The 27,127-nt window shown below is 46.3% G+C and overlaps 1 protein-coding gene across 3 annotated transcripts in view; it reads right to left on the reverse strand.

Moving 5' to 3' along the window:
- Window positions 1–27,127, reverse strand: part of ARHGAP39 (Rho GTPase activating protein 39) — a 421,649-nt gene that overhangs the window by 134,388 nt on the left and 260,134 nt on the right. For all 3 annotated transcript variants that reach the window (XM_073329927.2, XM_073329928.2, XM_073329926.2), the window contains one exon: window positions 13,541–14,102. In XM_073329927.2, coding sequence (XP_073186028.1) covers window positions 13,541–14,102 — 562 coding nt within the window. The remainder of the gene's footprint in view (window positions 1–13,540; window positions 14,103–27,127) is intronic.

Here is a 27,127-nt window from a genome sequence, read left to right on the forward strand (position 1 = left end):
GATGCATAATCATCTGATCATCCCTACTGTATTTTCCACTGCATGCATCCGATGAAGTGAGCTGTAGCTCACAAAAGCTTATGCTCAAAGAAATTTGTTAGTCTCTAAGGTGCCACAAGTCCTCCTTTTCTTTTTGTTGATCCAAGCCAGTCTCTCTTGTATTGCACAGAGGCGGCAGGACAGGAAGCAAGGGAGAGGAGAGTCTTTATCTGTTGGCACTAGTGATTCAGCACCCCGAATCCTATGTTTTGCACCAGAATAGCATCTCCGTGCCAAAGAGGTGCCTGTAAATTGGAGGGAGGTCAGAAGAGAGAAACTAGAACAACAGGCCCAAGAGACTGCTTTATGAGAATGCGTTATTCATAGTACAGTACTTGGTGTGTCTATAGCACATTCCAGCAAAGGATCTCAAAATGCTCCGCAAAAACTTAATCTGTTGGCTCCCCTGTGACCTAGGTCCATATAATTACCCTCATTTTATAGGTGAGAAAACAGAAAGATTTTAAAGCTGGAAGGGACGGTATTAAGATCATATAGTCTGACCTCCTGCATAACACAGGTCAGAGAACCTCGCCCAGTAATGTCTATCTCAAGCCTGTAACTCTGATAGCCCAACTTTTAGAAAGACATCTGGTCTTGATTTAAAGACTTCAAGTTACAGAGAATCCATCACATCCCTAAGTAAGTTCTTCCAATGGTTAATCAACTTCACTGTTAAAAATGTGTGCTTTATTTCTAACCTACATCTGTCTAGCTTCAGCTTCCAACCATTGGATCTCATTAAGCTTTTTCTGCTAGATTAAAGAGCCATCTACTACCAGAAATCTCTTCTCCATGTAGGTATTCTTAGACCATGATCAAGTCATCTCTTACCCTTTTCTCTTCGAAAAACTAACTAAATAGACTGAGCTTCTTTAGTCTCTCACTATAAGGCAGGTTTTCCAGATCTCAAATCTTTCTTGTAGTGTGGACTGCAGAATTGGACACATTATTCCAGTAATGGTCTCACTAATGCCATATATATAGAGGTAATACCACCTCCTTATTCCTATTCAATATTCCCCTGCTTCTAAATCTAAGGGGATGTAGAACACAGTGACATCCACAGCCTCAGAAACAACTCTGACATCATAATCAAAGAGGCTGACAAAGGAGGTGCTGTCGTCATCATGAATAGGTCGGAATTTGCCCTCTTAGCCACAGCCTCACATTGGGATCTCATGTTCAACTGATTATCTACCTTTTCTCCTAAATCCTTTTCAGTGTCATATCACTCCAGGATACTGTCTCCCCTCCTATAAGTAAACTCACTAAACATCAATTTTATGGTACACACACATGAAAAAAATTTCCATTGATAATAATTGAAATTTACAGATATGCAACATGAGAAAAATACTGCTTAAGAATGTAGAGTTTTATTTAACGATATTTACTTCATATATTTTGATGTGATTTTGACAATTAGTGTTTTTAATGGTTATAAAGCTTTTAAGTTTTTGAATCTCAAAATCTACCATCATTAAATAATTATTGTCTGACTCTTTGCATAATTTCCCACAAGTGTGAAAATTTAAATCGATTAAAAATGGGGAAAATGCTTAAAAATAAACACTGATATTATCTGCTGAAATGATAAATAAAAATAAAATTCTGCACAACCCATTTATAAGTATGACCTACCCTTTTTTCCTACACATGTCCTTACATTTGGTTGTGATAAAATTCATGTTCAAATGAGCTCACCTTGCCAAATGATCCAGCTCACTCTGTACAACTGACCTGTCCCCGTCATTATTTTCCACTTCACACATTTGTGTGTCACCTGCAAGCTTTACCAGTAAAGATTTTATACTCTCTTTCAGGTCATTGATGAAGATATTGCATAGTTGTGGCTCAAGAACAGATCTGCGGGGGACCCCACTAGAAACACCCCCATAGGATGATGATTTCTCATTACAATCACTTGTTGAGATCTCTGTTAGCCAGTTCCCAATCCATTTAATATGGACTACACTGATTTTATATAATGCTACTTTTCATAAAATCAGAACGTCACATGGGACTAACTCAAATGCCTTACAGAAGGCTAACATCAACTCAGCTACCTTCATCAATCAGACTGGTACTCGCATCAAAAGTGTCAAGTTTGTTTGACATGATCTATTTTCTGTAAAATCATATTGGATGGCTTTAATTGTGCTACCATTCCTTAATTCCTTACTGACTGTGCCTTGTGTCAGCCTTTTCAAGATTTTGCCAGGGATCAGTATTAGCTTTTCCAGTCCTCTCAAACCTCTCCAGTGTTCTAAAATTTGTTAAAAATCAACGTTAGTGGTTCAGAGCGCTCCTCGGCTAAATCTTTTAATAACCTTGGTCCTGCTGATTTAAAAATGTTTAATAGCTGCTGTTTTATATCCTCCCTAATTATTTAAAGAATAGAAAATATTTCCTTATCAATATAAGATATGAGTACATCAGTCTGCTTCCTTTCAGATACAGAAATATTTATTGACTATTTTTCTGCCTTTTCAGCATCTTGACTCATAATTTTACTATCATTATCTAATAGTGGAGCTGTGCTAATGTAAGGTATTTGTTTGTTCCTGATATAATAAAGAATTCCCTCTTATTGTCCTTAACCTTGTTAGCTACAGATTGTTCACTGATACCTTTAGCTTGTCTTATCAGTTGTCTGCATTTCGTAACTGCCAATTTGTTTTCATTGCAATCAACTTCTCCATTTTTCCATTTTTTTTTTAAAAAATTACTTGCTACTTTCATGACCCCTCTTAACCAGGATGTTTGGGGGTAGGGTTTCTAACCAAAGAAACTTTAAGTGATTGCAGAATTGTGGGTTTTGGGGTGCCTAGTAAAGCATTCTTAAACAACACTCCACTGTCCTTCACATTTTTATGTTTGTATTTATCTCCCATTCAATTTTGCTCATGATCGTTTTTAGCTTTGAGAAACTGGCCCTTTTGAAGTACCTGTTATATATATTACTGGTTAGGACTATACTGCATTTGCATATAAAGTTAGGCACAGAGCCAGGAATAGAATATGGGTCTCTTCATGCCTAATCCCATGTTCTGATCCCGCCTTTTGTACCGTGAGTTTGGCTATAGGGTGGCTAAGGGAGACAGGGGGATGGGATGACTATCAACAACTACCTTCATCTGCAGTCTGTTTACAGCCCAGGGGCCAGGTCCTGGAGACCTCGGGTCAGTGGGAGCTCTGCAGCTGCTGGGCTTGCAGGATTGGGGCATGGTGATGGGGTGTATAAACACTATACAGCAACAGCCACAGAGGAGTTAATGAACAGAACAGCTTCCACCACCTGAGGCTAATTATTTGCCTAGCAGCAGCTGGGAGAAAAGGCTGCAACTCAGGCAGAAGGAGGCACGGTGAGAGAGGTTGGGAAGGAGCTGAAACTGTTTAGAGGGTGGGGTGAGATTCTTGGGAAACAGCTGAGAGGGACAGGACTTTCTAAGGTCCAGGTTATCAGGCCCTTGGGAAAATTACAATCAGGGATTGAAGAGTAGCCATCATAGGACAGATGACCAGAGTTGGTCTTTAAGGGCCACCATACCTTAAATGGTCTCTTTGGTAGACTCATAGATTCCAAAGCCAGAAGGAACCATTGTGATCATCTAGCCTGAACTCCTGTTTAACACAGGCCAGAGACCTGCCCCCAAATCATTCCTAGAGCATAGCTGTTAGAATTTGGATTTTAAAATTGCCAGTGATGGAGAAGCCACCAAGACCCTTGGTAAATGGATCCAATGGCCAATTACCTTCACTGTTAAAAAATTATGACTTATTTCTAGTCTGAATTTGTCTAGCTTTAACTTCCAGCCATTGGAATGTGTTAGATCCTTCTCTGCTAGATTGAAGAAGCCACTATCAAATATTTGTTCCCCACGTAGGTTCTTATAGACTGTGATCAAATCACCCCTTAACCTTCTTTTTGCTAAACTAATAGATTGAGCTCCTTACATCTATCACTATAAGGCAGGTTTTCTAATCCTTTAATCATTCTCGTGGCTCTTCTCTTAAACTCTCTCCAATTTTTTCAGCATCTTTCTTGGTTTGTGGGCACAGGATTCCAGCAGCAGTCACAGAAGTGCCAAATTCAGAGGTAAAATAACTTCTCTGCTCCTACTTGAGATTCCCTGTTTATGCATCCAAGGATCCCATTAGCCCTTTTGGTTGCAATGTTGCACTGGCAGTTCATGTTCAGCAGATTATCCACCATCACTCCCAAATCTCTTTCAGAGTCACTGCTTCCCAGAACAGAGTCCACCATGCTGTAAGTATGGCCTCCATTCTTTGTTCGCAGAGGTATACATTTACATTTAGCCATAGTAAAATGCTCCCCAAGCAATCCAGATCACTAATACAGTGACCCGTCCTCTTCATTATCTACCACTCCCCCAAATTCTTATGTCATCTGTAAACTTGATCAGGTTTTGTTTTCTTTCAGGTCACTGATAAAAACTGTAAACAGTATAGGGCCAAGAACCACTCCATTAGAAACACACCTGCTTGATGATGATTCCCCCTTTACAATTTCATTTTGAGACCTAACAGTTAGCCATCTTTTAATCCATGTAATGTGCCCCACTTTCATTTTATATCATTCTAGTTTTTTAATCAAAATGTTGTGTGGTACCAAGCCAAATGCCTTGCAGAAGCCTAGAGTTAGAGGTGGAGGAAGACAAGCCCCCTCACAGGGGGCCAGTATAATATACAAGTCATTGCTTATCAGCTTGTCTTCCCTTCAGTCATACTGATAGGGGCTCATAATGTCACATCAGCAGCAAGACAGTTGGTCTCTAGCATGACACTGTGATTTATCTAGTGCCTTTGGTATGAAGCATGGGAGTCCGGGGGTAGAAGGGCACAGCAATAAAAATCAACACACAACCACCAGTTGGGGGTCCCTGACCCAGAACTGCAGAGTGAGCCTCAGGAAAAGGAAGAGAGAGACATCAAATCATCATCAGCAGCATTAAGGGGAGAGAGCAGGTGAGGGTTTGAAACAGGATTTAAAACAACAAGGGGAGTCAGAGGAACCAAGAGACAACAGCATGGCCCCCATGTCAAATCTACAGTTCAGCCTGAAACTGCCCCCAGAGACGGCAGGTCCCAGCATGTACTGATCCATCTTGGATCAAAATGGAGCACTGGATATTGGGACCTTTAGTATCCACAAGCCACAACTCTGCATTAAAGAAAAGGGTGGCCGTGATGTTCCCTGGTGCAGCCATTGGGCCCACGGCAAATGCCCACATGGCTCTCGCTGGGGCAAAGCTTGGGAGGGCTGTGGATTCAGAGAATGCACACGCACACACACACAGTTCTGGATGATTCAGTGAGTGGAAGCCAGCAGGTTGCTGGCTGGATGATTTAATGGGCACAGTACTGATCAGAGAGGTACAGTAACAAATCTGCTACTTCCCAAAGAGTCAGCGTCATTGCAGCTCTCGGGGGACAGGGGAGAGGGGCTGCACTCTCTTATTCTGGAGTTTGCACAGTGGCTGCTGTTCTCCCTGTCCGTGCCCACAGAGCACCTGTCATACACACAGTCACCCACTCAGAAAGCCAGACCACCACAACCAGCAGCCGCAAGGCCAGGGAACATGATCTCACCCTACCCTCCATGGGCTCATCTGGGTAAGGAATTGAATCCACCGAGAACAAGAAGCCCTCTGTGTCCAGCCCAGCGCTCCACTGCCTGCCACCCACATGTGAACTCCAGGAAAACAGGCAGCAGAGGAGCCGGCAAACAAGGGAAGGGGCTTGTCTCTGCAGAAAGAGAGGCTACAATGCCGCAGTGATGGTCTCTGCCCACGGCAAGCTGCTCTGCCCTCAGACGCTCCACACTCCGGCTGTTTGGCAGCTGGCTCAAGGAGGCCGAGCTAGCAGCACTAGTCATGCTGTTTGAACGTGGACCCTGATCACTAGCACCCTCACCAAAAAGTAATGCTGGCGGCTATTCCACACTGGGTGCCCAGTGCTCTGGACACGTTCCACCGGGACAGCCCATTGCACAGCATTCTACAAGGATCTCTCGATTCTACTTACGTCCCTATCCTGCTCTCACCATGGCAGCGTCTGAGCACCTGCTCTCTCTGCTCCCCACATGACTCCCACTCACAGGGAAGCGGAGGGAGGACACCTGCTCTTAGGTGCTGGCTGGTCCAATCCTGGGAAGCAGAATAGGGTTATTCTTTCCAAGGCTTTGAGACATGAGTTTTACTTCTTTGGGACGATGATCCCAGAACCAATGAGTTTCATGGTTAGGAAGTTTTCCCAAAACATTATCTCCCACTTCCCCCTTCTAACCTTTATCCCATTATCCCTCATTGCTCCCCACATCCCTGACTCCCACATACAAGCCCCTCCCTGGTGCTTATGCCTCACTAGCATTTGGAGCCCGTTCTGGTCCCCTCCCTTAGTCATCACTCCGCCAAGCTCCACATTGTTTGCTCTTTAAACTTTGCCAATATCTTTCCAACAATGAGATGCCCAGAATGAAACCCAGCATTCCTGGTTCAGGCTCCCACAGCCAGGTACAGTGGGGTTAGCCCCTCCCTGCTCCAGGACTTGAGGCCTTTGCATGTACCATCACAAAATTACATAGGCCTTTTTTCCATTATATCACTTTGCAGGCTGGCGGTTCACAGGCAAAGGCACTGTGGGAGATGGCAGAAGACAGCCACTTGGAAGCCTGTTGGAGCTCTAATGGTGTTCCAAGCTGCCATGGGTGCATGGGTACCTATCTGGCTCTGTTGGACGGCTACTATACATCATCGAAAACAGGCATCTGCACTAAACGGTGCTGCTTCAGAACTGATGATGAAACCAGTGATAAAGTGCAAGCTGCTACATGCATGCCAGCCCAAAGAGGCAGAGCTGGAAAGCAATCCCCCGCCCACTATACAAACACAAGATACAGGGATCACACAGAGGGTGCCCAAGCTTTGCCTAAACGAGGCCTATTCTGGCAATTTGCCTGGGGCCCGAGGGCCACAATTAACCTGTATAAAACTGGAGCAGGTGGCAGCTACTCATCTTCAAGGCCTTGCAAACCACTGCCCAGTATCTAGCTTCAAAACCACAGTCTCCAACACCACCTGGTAGCTGCCATTATCCTGGGTCCCTTTCAACCCACCACAGGGACAGACAGCACTTGTGGCTCTAAGAGATGGCCTCCTTGTGCCCAAAGAGAGGACAAGTCCATCCACACTCACCTTGCTGGACCCCTCTGCTGCACCTAATACCACTGATCACCAGATACCCCTGTCTGGCCCTCGAGAGGTTGCCGGGGTGACCAGAAATACCCCGAAGTGGCTCAGGCCCATCCTCTCCAACCAAACCCAAGAGGTTGTTATGGAGAATTGCTTCTCCACCTCCAAAACCCAATAACCCCCACATTATTCAGCATCTCTAGGCAGCCAACAAGGGCTGAATGGCCAGGAAGACACAGACAACACCCAGCTCTGCTGCTCTCCTACATCGAATGTAGCCAGCACCATCGCCCAGCTTGTGTGTCCAACTCAGAGCATCACCGTGGGCACAGAGCAGTCGGACCCAGGCAAGACCAACTGATACTGGTAAGAAGAGAGAAGCACTTTCAAGAACTTGCCTTCCCTGTAACCTCTCTGCTATCCAGGGCCTATTCCTGCATATTAAATCAATCTGTAGGCTTTTGGTCTTTGGGCATCTTTACTGGGTGCCCAAACAGTCATGGCAGCAAAACACTCCCAGTTTCCATCTGCAACTTGCCAGAAGTGTATGCCTGCTTGTAGCAGACTCAGAACTGGCCATGCATGGCTGCCAGGCTCGCTTACTGTAACCCAGATGTCGGAATGAAGCCTCGAGCCCTGGAAAAGCTCCATGAAGTACAAAATGCATCAGCCTGTCTGATAGCAGCACTTGGAGCCATGAACACAGCCCTGTGGGGCTCTGCTCACTGCACTGGCTCCCTTCTGAATACAACCCAATAATCAAGATCCCTGTCCTGATATTCAAAATTCTCCATGGAAATGACCCCAGCTACATGAGAGATCACCTCCCCTCCTCAGCCATAACTATGTTCCACTGGAACCATGAAACAGTCAACCTGTGGGGAAGGCTCAGAGAATCATGGATGTTCAGGCCAGAAGGAACCACTAGGATCACCTAAACCTAATCTGACCTCCTGCATACCACAGGCCACAGAACCTCACCCAGTGCTTCCTGCATCAAGCCCAGATTTTATGATTGAACTAGATCATACTTTTTAGAAACACCCAATCTTGATTTAGAGGTTCCAAGTGATGGAGACTACCACGTTCCTCGGTAAATTGTTTCAATGGTTAATTACTGTCTCTGTTAAAAATGTTTGCCTTATTTCCAGCCTGAGTTTGTCTAGCTTTGGCTTCCAGCCATTGCATCTTGTTGTGACTTTGTATGCAAAGATTAAGGAGCCATCTACTATCAGAAATCTTCTCCTCATGTAGACACTTACATGAGACCAAACTTTACCAGGAGACAGATCTAGACTGTGGAACTCAATGCCACAGGAGATGAGATGACAGCCCTCATCACTTGGAACTAAATCTAAAAAACCTCATCTCTCAGATTTCATCTTCCCTTAGTAAGTTCTTCGTATACACAACACACACACTCCCCCACAAATGCTAAACTATTAATCCGGCTAGTTCTCCCACAGACTGAGAAGGGAGAAATGGTTATTGCTGTATCTACTTTTAAATATGTGGAGGCGATGCCCAAATATTGTTTATGGTGATGGGGACCAGACAAGCCAGTAGATCAGATAGATTCAATAGATCTTTAACTCACATATGCAGCCTCTGGGAAACACAAGACCCATGTTGTGATGCTCCAACTTGATTTAAGGGGTCTTGCTGTACATAATTTAAGGCAGAGAGAGGCTAAGAGGGAGAGACAAGGATGAAAGAGGTTTTCAGCTATGATTTGAAATGGATGGAGAGATACAGAAAGGCTGTTCTAGGCAGCAGGAGATGCACAGGAGAAGGCATTTGCACAATAGGTGACTAGATTTTGAGCAGGGACAGAGAGGGATTTGGAAGGACAAGACACACTTAGATGGTAATGTTGCTTGGACTGAGGCCTGGTCTACACTACACAGCTAGGTTGACATAAGGCAGCTTACGTCGATCTGTGTCACTGCCGATGTCAGTGTCCTACTACACCGACATAACTCCACTTCCATGAGAGGCGTAGGGCTTATGTTGGTGTAGTTAGGGTGATGCAGTGTCCCCTAGACACTGTGTTCCTTACATCCACTGCTGGCAGTCTTGTCAATTTCATGGCATGAGCCATGAAACTGAGAAGAAAGCTGGGAAGCAAGGGCCCACCTGCCCCCCAGCTCCCTGGAAAGCTAGGTGGTTGGACCCCACTCCTGGCTGGGAGTCAGGGCGAGAGGTCTGGGTGGCTGGACCCCACTCCCAGTGGCGGGGGATGGGGGCAGCCCGGGAGCCTGTGAGGCAGCCTGCCAGGAGCCTGTGAGGCAGCCAGGGTCTCAGCAGGAAGCTGCCAGCAGAGCTGATTACTGCGGTGGCTTACGTTTCTGGTATAGACATACCCTAAGTCGAGCCTTTTAACAAAAGTGGGGAAGGGGGGATTTTGAACCAGATCAGGAGATGAATGAGGCACCTGGACAGCTGTGACTTGGGAAGGCCATGGAGAAGGAGGAACCAGGCTACGTATAATTAACAAACTTGTATACACATGTTGATATCTGTGTTTCTGCAAGACTAAACCCTTAAGCAGCTGCTGTCAAGATGAGCCTAAGTGCTAGTGTGCAGGGAAAACAGAGGGTTGCTCCCCAGCCTTGGTTTGAATGACCAGCAGGGGTTACACCAGACAGTAGGCTCCAATGCAGAGCTGTAATAAAGAGAATCAACCAAACAGCACATCATGCTGTTGATGAAACTAGATTTAAGGCATTTGTTCAAGAGTCCAGGTCAAACAAGCAGAGCAATGTTTGTCCCCCGGGGCACCACACGTACTGGATGGGAGCTGATGGGACAGAGAGAGTTCTTCCCTCCTGAGGCTAGGACGTTGCTTAAGAAGCTGTTGACTATACAGCAGGGGAAACGTGGGTCAAGAAATAAAGGAAACTTCACAGTCAACTGCGTGGCTTATTTTAATGACTGTCTGCAGCTCCAGCCTGCCAGGAAAGGTGTTGGCACCTTTGTTCTCTCTCTGATTTTGTAGCGTTGTCATCTCAGGGACTCCTGGTGAGTTATTATAAGGTAAAGGAAAAGGAAACAGTTTAATGCATTTTCACACCTCGTTAAAAAATAATTTTCTCCTGAATGGTCGTCAGGCAGAGAGCATTAGCTGCGGCTTGCCCCGGTCAGGAGTTAATATATGGTTTACTGCTTCATGATTGAAAATAAAAGCCTTACATTAATAGTGTCTAGAGTAACCAATTACTAGCTTTAACTGCAGCGCCAGACAGCAAGGAGGTGGAAAGCAGATGATTCAGGGATTGCCATATTGCAGATGACATGTATAGGGAAATGACACTTAATGGGTCAGAGCTGAAATCGAACTTGCAGAGGGGCAGCTTTTAAAGATGCAGCTGCTCCTCTTTCCAACTCACCAGCAGAGCCTGGAGAGAAAGATGGGAATGTGCTGAGGTCTAACTTCCTCCTCGCCCTCTCGATGGCCTGAACACCAGCCCATGCAGAATGCAGCTCAGGGCTCGTCTACACAGAAAGAAAAACCCATGTCTGGCCCATGCCAGCTGATTCAGGCTCAGACTGCAGGGCTGTTTCCTTGCTCTGTAAACTTCTGGACTCAGGCTAGAGCCCAAGCTCTGGGACACCCACCACCAGCTCACTGGGTCCTAGAGCCCAGGCTCCAGGCCAAGTCCACACAGTGAAACTGCCCTGCAGCCCAAGCTCTAGTCAGCTGCCACGGGCTGGCTGCAGATGTCTAGTTGCTGTGTAGACAAGAGAAACACATCCTTATCTCCCTTCCAGTCACAGACTCATAGACTTTAACGTCAGAAGGGACCAGCATGATCATCTACTCTGACCATTGGCACATTGCAGGCCACAGACCCTCACCCACCCACTGCTGTAATAGACCCTTAACCTCTAGCTGAGTTCCTGACGTCTTCAAATCATAATACGAAGACTTAAAGTTACAGAAAATCCACCATTTACACTAGTTTATACCTGCAAGTGACTTGTGCCTCATACTGCAGAAGTTGAATCCCGCTCGCCCCCACCCCAGGCTCTCTGCCAATCTAAGCCAGGGGAAAAAGACGGGAGTCCTTCCCGACTCCAAATGTGGCGATCAGTTAGACCCTGAGCATGTGGGCAAGACCAGACAGACAGACACCTGGGAAAGAATTCTCTGTTGTAACTCAGAGCCCTCCCCAGCTAGTGTCCTGTCTCCAGCAGTCGGGGATTTTTGCCATCGGCAGTCGCCAATGGGCCACATGCCATTGTAGATAGTCCCATCCTACCATCCCCTCCATAAACTTATCAAGCTCAGTCTTGAAGCCAGTTAGGTTTGTTGCCTCCACTTCTCCCCACTCACTTCCAGATACAGTCCAAAATACCCTCTGCCTATCTAGGGACATTTACAAACCTTCCATGAGTGTCAGCCTCTTCTTAGCTCATCGAGTGGCAACATTTTTCTTATTTCTCCCAGTGCCCTGGTCAGCCCTGGTCTGTGAGCCTTCTCCTGTATCTTATCAATGTTCTTTCTGTGTTCAAACCTCACCTGAAACCATCTCTTCTGCTGCCTGCATCTGGGTCTGGGGGTGGGGTGTGAAATGCTCTCCTTTGCACTCCCCTGATCCTGGCATTGCTTTGTGCATGGCTGTGCCCCCATGCACTGAGTGACAGAGCAATATCCAGGCTGCTGACTGACACAGGGCTCCAATGGGCACTGGGGGCTGAAAGTGCAGCCCAGGATCAATGTGTTATGGGTGTGCCCCAACCATACTCTCTTTTCTCCAGTCATGCCCTTTTCCCTGCTAGGCTGTAAGCAGCTGGGAGCCCCTACACCTGGGTGATCCTCTCCAGACTTGCCTAAAGCAAGTTTACAGCAATGTCACACTAGTGACGCAGTGCAAAGCAAGGAGGAGCTGGCTTGGTGTATTTCCCATTGCGAAGCATGTGCACTTTGGGAGACAGCTGGCATGACAGACACTGCACAAAATGAGATTGGGTGGTGCAAGCTTTTCCCCTGCTCCTGCGAAGAGCACATGGAAGCCTTTACACTGTCCCACCCCTGCAAACCGCATCCGTTCAAGAGTACTGTAAGGATTTGCTCCCATGAAGAAGCAGGCTCAGACTACACGCTCGTGCACACCCGTTGGGCTACCAGAACAAAACGCTGCCAATCCCACTGCCTCATCTTCATTTAGGACCTGAATCCTGCTCCCAGCGAAGTCAAAGGGAGCAAGAGCAGGCCCTAATAGCTCTGATGGCTTCAAACCTGTGCAATGAGCATGTAGATTCAGATTTAATGCTGTGCTCACCAAAGTGAGATTAGCATTGTGAAGCTTGCCTGTCTAGATAGCAACTTGCGCAGCAGAGGGGGAGTACAGGAAGTTGTCACTTCTGAAGTGCAGTTCAGCTCTGAAAAGGACCCTTAACAATGGCCTTGTGGGGGTCTTTCACAGACGCCAGATGAAATGTACTAAATTTATGAGAAACTGTTTTTTCCAGCTGCCAGCTCCACAGCCTGCCCCTCACGTCTGAGTAAAGCTGGGTGCTGTTCTCCAGCTTCTGTATCATCACTGATAATAAGATTCTGCTGTTGGAACGGAGTTAATCATTCTGATGATGATGCAAAAGCCAGGAGAGAATCCAGTTCCCTTCCCCACAGCTGGGTTGCCTCTGCAGGGCTAACAGGGGTAGAAAATGGAATTTTGTCACTGAAGTCAGGAAATCGGACTCTGAATGTGCAGAGGAGCCCTTTTTCCATACTTGCCGTAATCAAGAGGGCCATCCGGATAGCTTGGCTGCTCTCTGCTGACAGTGTTCGCGAACCGGCAGGACATGCACATCGTTAAAAATCACACCGCAGCAATCTGTGACATTTTCATCACTAGAGATAAGCAAAAGGCAGGTCTGGCTACTTACATTTCTCCTCAGAACAAATACACGCTGAGGACCAGCGCAGGACTGTGTGGGCCCTGAGCAGAGATGAAGAAGGCCCCAAACATCTGTACGTTACACATGTGTGCATGTGTGCATGTGTGCAAGAGCCCAGCTGGTGCTTGGTGAAACCATTAGTTGTCATTTAGGTTTAACATGAAGCTATTGAGCTCATTTCATGCTGGATTTCACAGTGTCCCAGGGATGAAAGGCCAGTGCTAAAGCCTATGGATGCTTTCGCTAAGCCTCTCCGGCTGGCCGGTTATTTACAAGTGCTTCACTCGTCTCACAGGGAGGTCACAATGCACAGTACAAAAGGAAAAAAGGGTTTCAAGTTCTTTAGGGTAAACATCAACCAACAGCAGTCTCTCTCTTACCTTTGGTGTCATTCACCGGATCCATGTGCCGGTAAATATATCCTTCTAGGTAGGAATGGAATTTGGGAGTGGGCGGGAAGAAGGCCAGGCAAATAGCCAGTAGCTCCCAGCCCCGTGCCAGACTCTCATAACGGAAGTTCTCAGTGGTCTGCCGGCACAGCTGGATGTATAGCTCGTCCCTCAGACCCTGCATGCTCCAGCCTTTGGTGGCGATCTCCAAAGCCACGTTGAGTTGATCTGCCTTGGCCCGCCGGTCCCCCATGTACATCTGAATCAGTTTAAATATCTCACATGCTTCCTTCTTGACGTTGCGGTCGCTGGTCATGATCATGGGCTTCTTGATGGACTCGCTGCTCCAGGCCAGCATGTTGGCAATGGAGACCTTCCTCCGGAAGAGCCCTTGGGTGTGCTTGTTGAAGTGCTTGGAGGCCCAGTTCTCAATGTCTGTCTCCGAGGAGGGCTTTCGTAGGGTGAAGGTAGGGAAGACACAGCTGGCACTAGGCATCATATTTCTGTTCTGTCTGCTGCTCTCAAACTGGGCACAGGCACCAAGATCCTCCGACTGAGAAACAATAGCCAGACAAGTCATTGTTACTATCTGCATCGACCCACTTAGATCCTTCACAGACAGTGAACAGCAAATCAATCATTACAGAATTAACAGGGCACCCAATGCACCCACCAAGTTGTGGACACTCCTAGGAGAGGGGTTCCTAAGCCCCACAAAGATGTAAAACTAACAGACAGAATCATGGATAATAAGTAAAACACTTCATCAGTCACATTTCACCAGCCAATATTATCAGCTACTACTAGGAGAGGCTGTATTAGAGCAGGTGAGCGAAGCCACTGATCAGCCGATGTCATTGCTCCATTCATCCCCCCTCCCCACTGATCACTATGGCCATTTTGCTCACTCCTACTTACAGCCATGGTCAAAGGAAGCCAGTGGGACTGTACAAGCTGTAACTCCACGGAGAGCTTCCCGCAGTGTGGAAAGCAGACTGGAATGACGATGGCATTACCTGCCTTAGGCCTCTCCATGTAACTGGGATATATACAAGTCATCATCTCAGACCACTGGTAGGCTATACATGTTTATCCAGCTCAGTGTACAGCTGGAAAGGGAAGACACTCACCTATGACCAGAGTCTGCTGAGTAGAATATGCTCCACCAAGCCACACTCTTAGGGTCATGAGTCTTCATATGTCCACGTGCCCTGTGAGGGAAGGGGCTTTTGGGGTCTACACTGGGGCCATGTTTAGTATTCAGAGTTGAATACAAATAGGGGTTAATGAGATATTTCCCTCTGGACGTTCAGAAGCTGAATATTGGGCTGGCTCTGTATTAGGCAGAAATATAACCACATTCAAGAGGAATATGCTGCACAAGTGGGCGGTTATTGACCCAACAGACTGTGGCCTGGAAAGATTTAGTTCTACCCATACAGACCTCCATACAGACAGGCAGGCTTTGGACATTACTTTGCATAGGATTTTGTCCCCTGTCCTGCCCAACTTTCCCTGCCCTGCTACAGGCTCGCTATAGTACTGAGAATGCCTGTTGTACGGACATCTGTTTGTGGCTTTTCTCTGCATTGCGCTGTGGAGCCCCTCACTCACTAGGCACGTGGCAGCAGTGTACAAGCACCAGCCCTCCACCTCACCCTCCATGGGTGGGCAGAGAGGGGACCTGGCCCCTGTGCCCCAGACCTGGTTGGTTAAAAGGCTGGGAGGAAATCCCACGCCAGTTCTACCTCTCATTGGAAGCAAATGACAGCAGGAGCTCAGCCCGACCCAAGTTGGGACAGGGGATTGGTTGCAGGACACTTGGTTGGCTCTGGTGGTGGGAAGAGGACCAAGGGCTTGGGCAGTGAGCTGCTACAGCTGCCTTAGGGAGCAGACCCAGATGCAGCCTGGATCTGGGGGGCTGGGGCCTGGCACATTGAACAGGTCAGGGCACAGCTGCAGCCAGACGAGAGGCATGGCCAGACACAGCAGAGGAGACCTGACCATCATGGCAACCACAGAGACAGACACCCGGCAACCCAGCAGAGACAAGAATCACCACTCAGGGCTGGCATTGCTCCCAAGCACCCATGGTCCCTGCAGGGGTAGAGGAGCCCTCTTCTGGCACTGGAGCTGGGGCAGTCTGGACTGTTACTCAGGCTCGACAGCAGTGCTCTGTATTTCGGCACCGGGGACTCAGGATGTTGTGCTATAGCTGCGGGGGGACTCCATGAGGAGCTGCCGAATGGCTCCTTGCACTCATCGAGCTATCGCCCCGCCCAGATAAAGTCACTGGTTTATGTCCAGATGCAGCATATATTTGTGGGGTTAATGCCTGCCTCCCAGAGGCTGTGGAAGGGGGTTGGACCTGTGGGAGGAAGTGGGGTTCTCCACTCTTAAACATGTGATTTGGAGTATGGGGAAGGCACCAGAAACCGGGGTGCCACCCACAGCAAATGCTACAGCAGACAGCTCTTGGGAAAGGAGAGCAGCATGAGCTAGGTCCCATTCGGTGCCTGGGGAGTCCAGTATTTTGGAAGGGCTTCCAGACCCAGTTAGGTCTTCAGGCACAAAAAGGTTCTGCCAAGGCCTGCATCCCAGGAACTTGCACATGAAGTTCTAGGCTTTTTTGCGAAGAGTTGATGTCAAAGCTTTCCCCCAAATACAATAACTGCCCTCTGGGCACACCCTAATAAGAGTCAGTATTGCTCTGCATGACACATTTGCACCTTCCATCTCAGGACCTCAAAGCACTTTACAAACATTAATGAACTAAACCTTGCAACGTCCCTGTAGGGAACTGTCATTCCCATTTTACAGATGGAGAAACTGAGGAAGGGAGGAGGGAAGTGATTTTCCCACCATCAATGTGGCAAAACCCAGACCTGTTCCTTAACCACAAGATCATTCTTTCTCCCCAAATACATACTCTGCACACTGTGTGCAATACATCAGTGCCCAGCACAGCCTTGGAAGTCATTGCCTTAGCCTGTCTCTCATGGCACAGCTATACCGATATAACCCTCAGTGTAGACACTCTTATTCTGCTATGAGAGTGGCTTTTTTTGGTTTAGCCTAAACCTTGACTCATGCAACCTAAGCCAGATTGAAAAAAGGCACTTTTATATCCAAATAAGGTTTTCTACACAGAGGGCTATACTGGTATAACTACATGGTTTAAATTCACACCTTACCTTATACCATGACAGCTTTCCTGTATACACAAGCTCTTAGTAGTACATAAAGTGCACTGTCACTGTCTGCATTGATACAAAGCTGTCGAACCCGACAGAACATGACTTGGGGGGTGAGATCGGAGAGACCAGAGAGACTGAAAAATACAAGCTGCAAAGACAACTCAGGCCACGAGTTGTACAGAATATAAAGCAGTACAGAATTTAACCCAGTATTCAAATTCTAATAAGAACACTGGAATGAAAGCATTAAGGCAGCTATGAACATCAGTCTCTTTATACATGCAGCTAACAATTCCATCTCTGTTTACACGGTGCGCTTTTTTACTACTTTTTACATGTGATGCTTCACTCAGCAATGAAATGCAGCCAGCTCTGGTTGAAATAACTGCTATTTAACTAAGCACACCAATGCTACACCATAGGGTAAACCAGGAAGTGATGAAAAAAATCCTATCTCCACTAGAAATGGAAGGCAGACAGAATACAATACTCCAAGTTAGCCAAGAAGCTGGGGGTTGACACTCCTACTCTTGTGAAAATGGCTGTAGGAGCTTTACTAACCACAAGAGAACAGGTTGTTGGTTTTTACATCTCATCTGAGACACATTCTGCAGCTGTGTGAAAATACTCACTAGCTCCCAACAGCTCAAAATAAATGTGTTCTGGCAAAAGACAGATATCCAGGGGAGGTGGGAATGTCAACGTGGTGCATGGAGAAGGCCACTGGTCAGAAAACTTCACGAGAAAACTTCATCTTTCCATATTGACAGAGTAACCAACTTTACAGGAAGGGGGTCACAAAACCAGCTCTGCTCTTACTGAACATCTCCCAGGCAGAGCGTCCTGCATATGTGCACTCTACAACATATGCAGAGATGAGTTTGTGTGTAGGACCTAAGGTGAGAGGTACGGTGTTTTTAATGTTAGTTCCACAGCATTGAAGGGATTGGTTTTGGTTATAACCAGCAGTAGTTGGCTAACACAGTGCAACTTTAAGAAAGGAGGAAAGTCTTGTGGTTGGGGCAGAAGCCTTAGGAGTCAAGAGACTCACATTCTATTTCCACCATTACCCCAGATTTCCAGTGTGACTTTAGTCAAATCATTCCACAACTCAGTTTTCCCACTGGTAAAAGGAATTGATGTTTGCCTACTTCAAAGGGCTGTGAACTCAGAGAATGACTAGGCAGAGGGGGAAAACCCCCAAATTCAGCAAGGTCTTTCCCACAAAAGTAGAGTGTAGGGGTCAGAGTCAGGAAAGCATTGCTGTTCAGGACATCACATAAGCATGTGCTTAAGATGCACTGATTGTGCTGTCCTGAACCAGGGCCTAGAACCGGAAGTGTGAACTACCCTAAGAGAAAGGACAGAGATTTTCACTCCAAACACTAGGGCCCCCTTCTGCCTTAAAAACAATCATTGAGCAAGGGGCAGGGAAAGCAGAGCTGAAGTGAACACCTCAATTATTTGGATCATTGTAGCTCATAGACACCCCAGTCATGGACCAGGAACCTATTCCATGGGGACCAGACAGTGCCCTTATGACATACACCCTGTGACAGAAAGTGAGAGGAAGTTAATTCATGTTTGAAAAGCACTAGAGATTAATACTGATTTGAAATGGGAGGCCTTGTCAGTGTGCCTTTAAAATTAGCTGTGTCTAGGAAATGTAGACCAGATGTAAAGATAAACGTATTTAAACCAAAAACTGATAGTGGTTATAGCATGTGATTATAGCGATCATAGCATTGTTGGGGATTGGTCCTGCTCTGAGCAGGGGGTTGGACTAGCTGACTTCCTGAGGTCCCTTCCAACCCTGATATTCTATGTATGATGGGATTTTTGCATAAAGCCAGGAAACGTAACTATCCCTAAAAATAACAGTTGGCCCAGGGGGCAGAGTGAGGTGAAGTCTGGTGGCTTAAGCCCTAACTGGAAATCAAGAAATCCTGAGTTCTAATTCCAGCTCCCAAACCAATTCCCTTGCACAAGTCACTTCCTCTGCTTCAGTTTCCTCAGTTGCAAAGTGTATTTGTATTCATATTACAGTAGCCTCAACCAGGGCCCTCATGTAGTAAGTGTTGTACAAACATACAAAGATGGTCTTTGCTCCAACCAGTTTACGATCTAAGAAGACGAACAGATTATGAAGACTAGAGAGGGAGATGATCCAATATATACATTTTTAATACACAGTGATACAAAATAATCAACAAAAGCAAATGCAGTTATGTCCATAAACAGGTGCAATCCCCTCTCTCCACCACTTCGGTCCTCTGAGCCTGGCTGATTTCCTGTGGGCAATCCTGAAGCGGTGGTGTTGAGAAGGGATCAGGAGCAGCCCAAGGAAGGTGTTCCATACATAGGAGCTGTCTAAATACAGAGATAATATTTGCTGTCTAAATACAGAGAGTTTTTTGCCCAACTCACAGGGCTGTTTGGGGAATTTCTTTGTTAATGTCTGTAAAGTGCATTTAATGTAAAAGCTCCCTATAAATGCCATGATTTCTATTAGTGATCAGACACACGGTGATGGCCACAACAATGCCATAGAAAGAACAGCAAGAGAGAAGAGCGCTAAGTTTCCATCAATTTATATGGCCTTTATCACTGTAGTATCTGAGCATCTCTCAGCTGTTCATGGATTGTATGCTCACAGCACCCTGGGGAGGCAGAGAAGAGTTCTCTCTATTTACCGATGGGAACGGAGGCACAGAGAGGCTAAATGACTTGCCCAAGGTGTCACAGAAAGTCTGTGGCTGAGCTGGGAATTGAACCCAGGGCTCAAGTCCCAGGTAAGCACCCTTTCCACTGAACTCCACTGCAGTTCTGTACCCCCAGCCCTGCAGCTAGCCTGCCACGTGCACATCACCACACCCTGGGCCCAGTCCTCCAGAAAAGCTCATGAAAGCCATTGATCGCCTTTGCAGGTCTACAAGATGGAGTTAGCGTGACTAAATGGCCCTGCAGTCACAGCTGTGCCAGAAAGGGGCATGAGAAAAGCAGGGGGATGTGCCACACGCTGACACAATGTGGTTTCTTTAGGGAGAGGCAAAAGCAGGAGGGACTTTCAGCAGGATTTGGTTCTACACCTCATTCAACTTTTGCGATAGGTTCATAGAATCATAGAATATTAGGGTTGGAAGAGACCTCAGGAGGTCATCTAGTCCAACCCCTGGCTCAAAGCAGGACCAACACCAACTAAATCAACCCAACCAAGGCTTTGTCCAGCTGGACCTTAAAAACCTCTAAGGATAGAGATTCCTCCACCTCCCTAGGTAACCCATTCCAGTACTTCACCACCCTCCTAGGGAAATAGTGTTTCCTAATATCCAACCTAGACCTCCCCCACTGCAACTTGAAACCATTGCTTCTTGTTCTGTCATCTGCCACCACTGAGAACAGCCGAGCTCCATCCTCTTTGGAACCCTTCTTCAGGTAGTTGAAAGCAGCTATCAAATCCCCCCTCACTCTTCTCTTCGCAGACTAAACAATCCCAGTTCCCTCAGCCTCTCCTCATAAGTCATGTGCCCCAGCCCCCCAGTCATTTTCGTTGCCCTCCGCTGGATTCGCTCCAATTTGTCCATATCCCTTCCGTAGAGGGGGGACCAAAAGTGGACACAATACTCCAGGTGTGGTCTCACAAGTGCCGAATAGAGGGGAATAATCACTTCCCTCCATCTGCTGGCAATGTTCCTACTAATTCAGCCCAATATGCTGTTCGCCTTCTTGGCAACAAGGGCACACTGCTGACTCATATCCAGCTTCTCGTCCACTGTAATCCCCAGGTCCCTTTCTGCAGAACTGCTACTTAGCCAGTCGATCCCTAGCCTGTAATGGTGCATGGGATTCTTCCTTTCTAAGTACAGAACTCTGCACTTGTCCTTGTTGAACCTCATCAGATTTCTTTTGGCCCAATCCTCCAATTTGTCTAGATCACTCTGGACCCTATTCCTTCCCTCCATCGTATCTACCTCTCCCCCCAGCTTAGTGTCATCTGCGAACTTGCTGAGGGTTCAATTAATCCCATCATCCAGATCATTAATGAAAATGTTGAATAAAACCAGCCCCAGGACCGAACCTGGGGCACTCCACTTGATACCAGCTGCCAACTAGATATTGAGCCGTTGATCACTACCCGTTGAGCCCGCTGAGTTCAGATCATATTAGGAGATGGGAGAATGGGCCAGGGGACAGGTGATGGGAGGGATGCTGACATGACCAATGAGCAGCTGAAGAGGAGAAACAACTTCAAAGCAGCATATTCCCTAGCACCTTATTTTGGGGCAAGGCCAATAAACGAGTGCAGGAGCCCAGGGAATCAGGAGGTCAAAGGTCTATTTCCAGCTCTGGGAGTCAGGGATATGGCAGAGCCCTCTTTTGCCTTGGCCTGATTGGAGAAGAAAAATCTTGGTCTCCAGGGGCCCAATCCTGCATCTCTGAAGACAGATAGGAGTTTTCCCAGGTCCTCCACTGAGATCAGGGCTTGGTTGCTGCAGGCCCCGCTGTGTTATCTAACATCCAATCAAGCAGTCGTTTGTACAGGGCCTAGCACAAGACCCTGATCCTGACTGGGACCTCGAGGCACCACAGTAATACACATATTAAAAGGTAATACAGTTATCTTACTACCCATCTCCCATTTCCAAACTTTGCAAATCAAGCTTGATGACATTTACAATTGCTATGCTCCTTGTCTCAGGTGAAAGTGAAGTGTCTCATGGAGGATAAGGGCATCAATGGCTATTAGCCAAGATGGTCAGGAACACAATCTCATGTTGTGGGTGTCCTTAAGCTTTTGACTGCCAGATGCTGGGACTGGACGCCAGGGGATGGATCACTCAATAATTGCCCTGTTCTGTCCATTCCCTTTTAAACATCTGGCAGCAGCCACTGTCGGAAGACAAGGTATTGGGCTAGATGGACCACTGGTCTAGAGACCCAGTATGGGCATTCTTATGTTCTTAACTTTTCTCTCTCTTATCGCTAAGCCACCACGCAAGGCAGCTCCTCAGCTGGTGCAAACTGTCCATTGGACTTCAGCCGAGCACCGACAATTTATATCAGCAGAGGATTTGCCCCTCAGCGGGCAGCATTCAGTGCTAGCTAAATAAGATTTACAGATGAAGACATAGGCACAGGTTTTGCTTTTTAAACTCTTCAGTCGACTATTATTAAATATGTATATTCTAGTAGCATCCATAACCCTCCCTGGGTTCAGAGCCCCATCATGCTGAGGGCTGTACAACACAGAAAAGAAACGATCCCGGACCTGCAAATCTAGCTGTCAAATTGAAGCTCCAGTTCAGAGCTGTCCGTAAGTCCTAGGCTACTGCTGCTTTCTCATCCACAATGTGACTTCTCTGCGCAGGGCATTTGGTGGCAAAGCCTCGCTGCACAAGCGGCAGGAAGGTCTCCGAAGACAGGAAACTCCAACGTGCTTCTACAGGAGCCCTGTTTTACTGCTGCTGAGGAGGGCGACATGCCTACAAGCCTCGTGTGACTGAGAGCCACATGAATAGACTCACAAAGCCTGGGAGCCTTTCCGTGGGCAGGATGGACCTCTGCAAAGCTGCGCAAAGAGCATCCATGAACGACCCTCATCTCCTGGGGCAGACAGGACCGTCCTAACAGTTACAAACAGTAGCTGCTGAGTCTCTCCTCCCCCTAACCAAAGTTACCCCAGGGATGAAGCTGGCCCTGTATTTCAAAAGCCAGATTCCCAGCTGAATGACCTTTAAGTACATGGACTCTGCAAACACTGAAAGGCTTTAAGGCACTGTGCAGCGAAGCTTATTTCTTTTTGTCAGAATCTTTGCCAGTTTGGAAATATGCCCTGGGATTGATACAGAGGCTTTGGACTATTTGTTGCTTCTGATTTGGAAGAATCCACTGTCCTTCCTTTGTCACTTCACAGCTGTGTTTTCCACTGGGGCCCACTCAGGTGTGACATCAAGAACGGCTATATCGCTTTGCTATTACTGGGGCCTCCGCCCAGTGCAATATCTCATCGCTGCTGAGGCCTCGCTCTTCTGTGCTCTGCAGGAGGAGAACAGGGCAAAGACGAGCCAAAGTGAGATGGAAAGGGGCAGAGGCAACGGGGAAACCAACAGCAGCAGGAAGAAAATGAGAGCAGGTGGGTGCAGAGGAAGTAGTGAGTAAACCACCCAGAGAGCTACATGTAAGGGCTTTGATCCCTCCTGCTGCACTGAGCACGTACGGAGGATTTGAATTGCTGTCTGATCCGTTGTTTTAATAAAACGACATTTCTTTTACTCCCAGGAGTGAACTATCCCCAAAACATTTGGCACTTGTAGGGAGGGTCAACAGGTCCAAGGGATAACGTGAACCAGAGATTTTAGAGAGTGGAAACATGCTGGGCCCCATCTCCCTGTCTGTGCAGGATTGCCCCACTGCTCATTACTAGTGGTTTGTCCACACGAGATTCAACTGCCCCATGTGACAAGGTTTCCCCCACTTCCCTTGGGAGACTGTCTCCGTGCACTCCCATCATCAGCAAGTCCTTCTTACTGCTCACTCTCAGGGCAGGAGGATAATCTGTGGGCCTAGGCATCAGGAGATCAGCAGTTCTCTTCCTCACACTGACAAAGACTCACCTTTTGACTTTATGAGAATGACTTTGCCTCTAGGCTTTTGTCTCCCCATCTGCTAAACAGGGCAAACATTAATAGATTCATAGATATTTAGGTCAGAAGGGACCATTATGATCATCTAGTCTGACCTCCTGCACAACGCAGGCCACAGAATTTCACCCACCACTCCTACAAAAAAACCTCACACCTATATCTGTGCTATTGAAGTCCTCAAATCGTAGTTTAAAGACTTCAAAGAGAATACTCCAGCAAGTGACCCGTGCCCCATACTACAGAGGAAGGCAAAAAACCTCCAGGGCCTCTTCCAATCTGCCCTGGAGGAAAATTCCTTCCCAACCCCAAATATGGCGATCAGCTAAACCCTGAGCATATGGGCAAGATTCATCAGCCAGATACTACAGAAAATTCTTTCCTGGGTAGCTCGGATCTCACCCCATCTGATAGCCCATCACAGGCCATTGGGCCTATTTACCATGGATATTTAATTACCAAAACCATGTTATCCCACCATACCATCTCCTCCATGAACTTACCGAGTTTAATCTTAAAGCCAGATAGATCTTTTGCCCCCACTGCTTCCCTTGGAAGGCTATTCCAAAACTTCACTCCTCTGATGGTTAAAAACCTTCGTCTAATTTCTAGTCTAAATTTCCTAGTGGCCAGTTTATATTCATTTGTTCTTGTGTCCACATTGGTACTGAGCTTAAATAATTCCTCTCCCTCTCCGGTATTTATCCCTCTGATATATTTATAGAGAGCAATCATATCTCCCCTCAACCTTCTTTTAGTTAGGCTAAACAAGCCAAGCTCCCTGAGTCTCCTTTCATAAGACAAGTTTTCCATTCCTCGGATCATCCTAGTAGCCCTTCTCTATACCTGTTCCAGTTTGAATTCATCCTTCTTAAACATGGGAGATCAGAACTGCACACAGTATTCCAGGTGAGGTCTCACCAGTGCCTTGTATAACGGTACTAAAACCTTCTTATCCCTACTGGAAACACCTCTCCTGATGCATCCCAAGACCACATTAGCTTTTTTCACAGCCATATCACATTGGCGGCTCATAGTCATCCTATGATCAACCAATACTCCAAGGTCCTTTTCCTCCTCCATTACTTCTAATTGATGCGTCCCTAGCTTATAACTAAAATTCTTGTTATTAATCCCTAAATGCATGACCTTACACTTTTCACTATTAAATTTCATCCTATTACTATTACTCCAGTTTACAAGGTCATCCAGATCCTCCTGTAGGGTATCCCTGTCCTTCTCTAAATTGGCAATACCTCCCAGCTTTGTATCATCCGCAAACTTTATTAGCACACTCCCACATTTTGTGCCAAGGTCAGTAATAAAAAGATTAAATAAGATTGGTCCCAAAACCGACCCTTGAAGAACTCCACTGGTAACCTCCCTCCAGCCTGACAGTTCACCTTTCAGTAGGACCCGTTGTAGTCTCCCCTTTAACCAATTCCTTATCCGCCTTTCAATTTTCCTATTGATCCCCATCTGATCCAATTTAACTAATAATTCCCCATGTGGCATGGTATCAAATGCCTTACTAAAATCTAGGTAAATTAGATCCACTGCCTTTCCTTTGTCTAAAAAATCTGTTATTTTCTCAAAGAAAGAAAAGGAGTACTTGTGGCACCTTAGAGACTAACCAATTGGTTAGTCTCTAAGGTGCCACAAGTACTCCTTTTCTTTTTGCGAATACAGACTAACACGGCTGTTACTCTGAAATTTCTCAAAGAAGGAGATCAGGTTGGTTTGGTACGATCTACCTTTTGTAAAACCATGTTGTATTTTGTCCCATTTACCATTGACCGCAATGTCCTTAACTACCTTCTCCTTCAAAATTTTTTCCAAGACCTTGCATACTACAGATGTCAAAATAACAGGCCTATAATTACCCAGATCACTTTTTTTCCCTTTCTTAAAAATAGGAACTATGTTAGCAATTCTCCAATCATACGGTACAACCCCTGAGTTTACAGATTCATTAAAAATTCTTGCTAATGGGCTTGCAATTTCTTGTGCCAATTCCTTTAATATTCTTGGATGAAGATTATCTGGGCCCCCCGATTTAGTCCCATTAAGCTGTTTGAGTTTCACTTCTACCTCAAATATGGTAATGTCTACCTCCATATCCTCATTCCCATTTGTCATGCTACCATTATCCCTAAGATCCTCTTTATCTTATTAAAGACTGAGGCAAAGTATTTGTTTAGATATTGGGCCATGCCTAGATTATCCTTGACCTCCACTCCATCCTCAGTGTTTAGAGGTCCCACTTCTTCTTTCTTTGTTTTCTTCTTATTTGTATGGCTACAGAACCTTTTACTATTGCTTTTAATTCTCTTTGCAAGGTCCAACTCTACTTGATTTTTAGCCTGTCTCACTTTATCCCTACATGTTCTGACCTCAATAAGGTAGCTTTCCTTGCTGATCCCTCCCTTCTTCCACTCCTTATATGCTTTCTGCTTTTTCTTAATCATCTGAGATGCTTGCTCAGCCAGCTTGGTCTACAACTCCTGCCTATGAAATTTTTCCCCTTTCTTGGGATGCAGGCTTCCGATAGCTTCTGCAGCTTTGATTTAAAATAATCCCAGTCCTCCTCTACCTTTAGATCTATAAATTCTTCAGTCCAATCCAATTCCCTAACTAATTTCCTTAATTTTTGAAAGTCAGCCCTTTTGAAATCAAAAACCCTAGCTGCAGATTTATTTTTATTAATCCTTCTGTTCAGTTTGAACTGACTTAGCTCATGATCACTTGAGCCAAGATTATCCCCTACAACCCTTTCTTCTATGAGGTCCTCACTACTCACCAAAACCAAATCTAAAATGGCATCCCCTCTAGTCGGTTCAGCAACTACTTGATGAAGGAATCCATCAGCTATCGCATCTAGGAAAATCTGAGCCCTATTATTATTACTAGCACTCGTCCTCCAGTCTATATCTGGGAAGTTAAAGTCTCCCACGATCACATAGTTTCCATTAGTATTTACTTTATTAAAAACATTAAAAAGGGCTCTGTCCATATCCAAATTAGATCCCGGCGGTCTCTAGCACATCCCAAGCACTATCCCAGGGGAGGCTCTAATAGTTTTCTTCCCCAATTTAATTTTTCCCAGACAGACTCAGTCATATCCATTCCATCGCTTCTTATTTCTTTACATTCTATCTCATCATTGATACACAGTGCTACTCCACCACCTTTACCTTTATTTCGGTCTTTCCTAAACAGCACACACCCTTCAATACCTGTAGTCCAGTCATGACGACTATTCCACCCTGTTTCTGTCATCCCTATAATATCTGGTTTCACTTCCTGCACCAGTAACTCTAGTTCCTCCATTTTGTTACCCAGGCTCCTCGCATTGGTGTACAAACATCTTAATTTTTGCTGTTTGGCCTCGCTCACATTCTGTACCCTATTAGGCACGGTCATTCTACAGCCAGTATGACCTGTTAGACTGGTATCTACACTGCCCTTCCTCCTACCCATGTCTGTATCCACTCTTACTTCATTTTCTTTCCTCTCAATGCTAAATTCCGGCGTGGAGATTACCTGGACATCTCCCAACCATCTCCCCCTAATTCCTAGTTTAAAGCTCTCTTAATCAGTTGTGCCAGCCTCCATCCTAGAAGCCTATTTCCTTCCCTACTCAGATGAAGTCCATCCCGAGAGAATTGTCCTCTATCCATGAATGCCTCCCAGTGGCCATACATCCCAAAGCCCTCCTTATAGCACCACTGCCTAAGCCA

Source organism: Lepidochelys kempii, chromosome 2 (assembly GCF_965140285.1).
Source record: "Lepidochelys kempii isolate rLepKem1 chromosome 2, rLepKem1.hap1, whole genome shotgun sequence".
Classification (NCBI taxonomy): Eukaryota; Metazoa; Chordata; order Testudines; family Cheloniidae; genus Lepidochelys; species Lepidochelys kempii.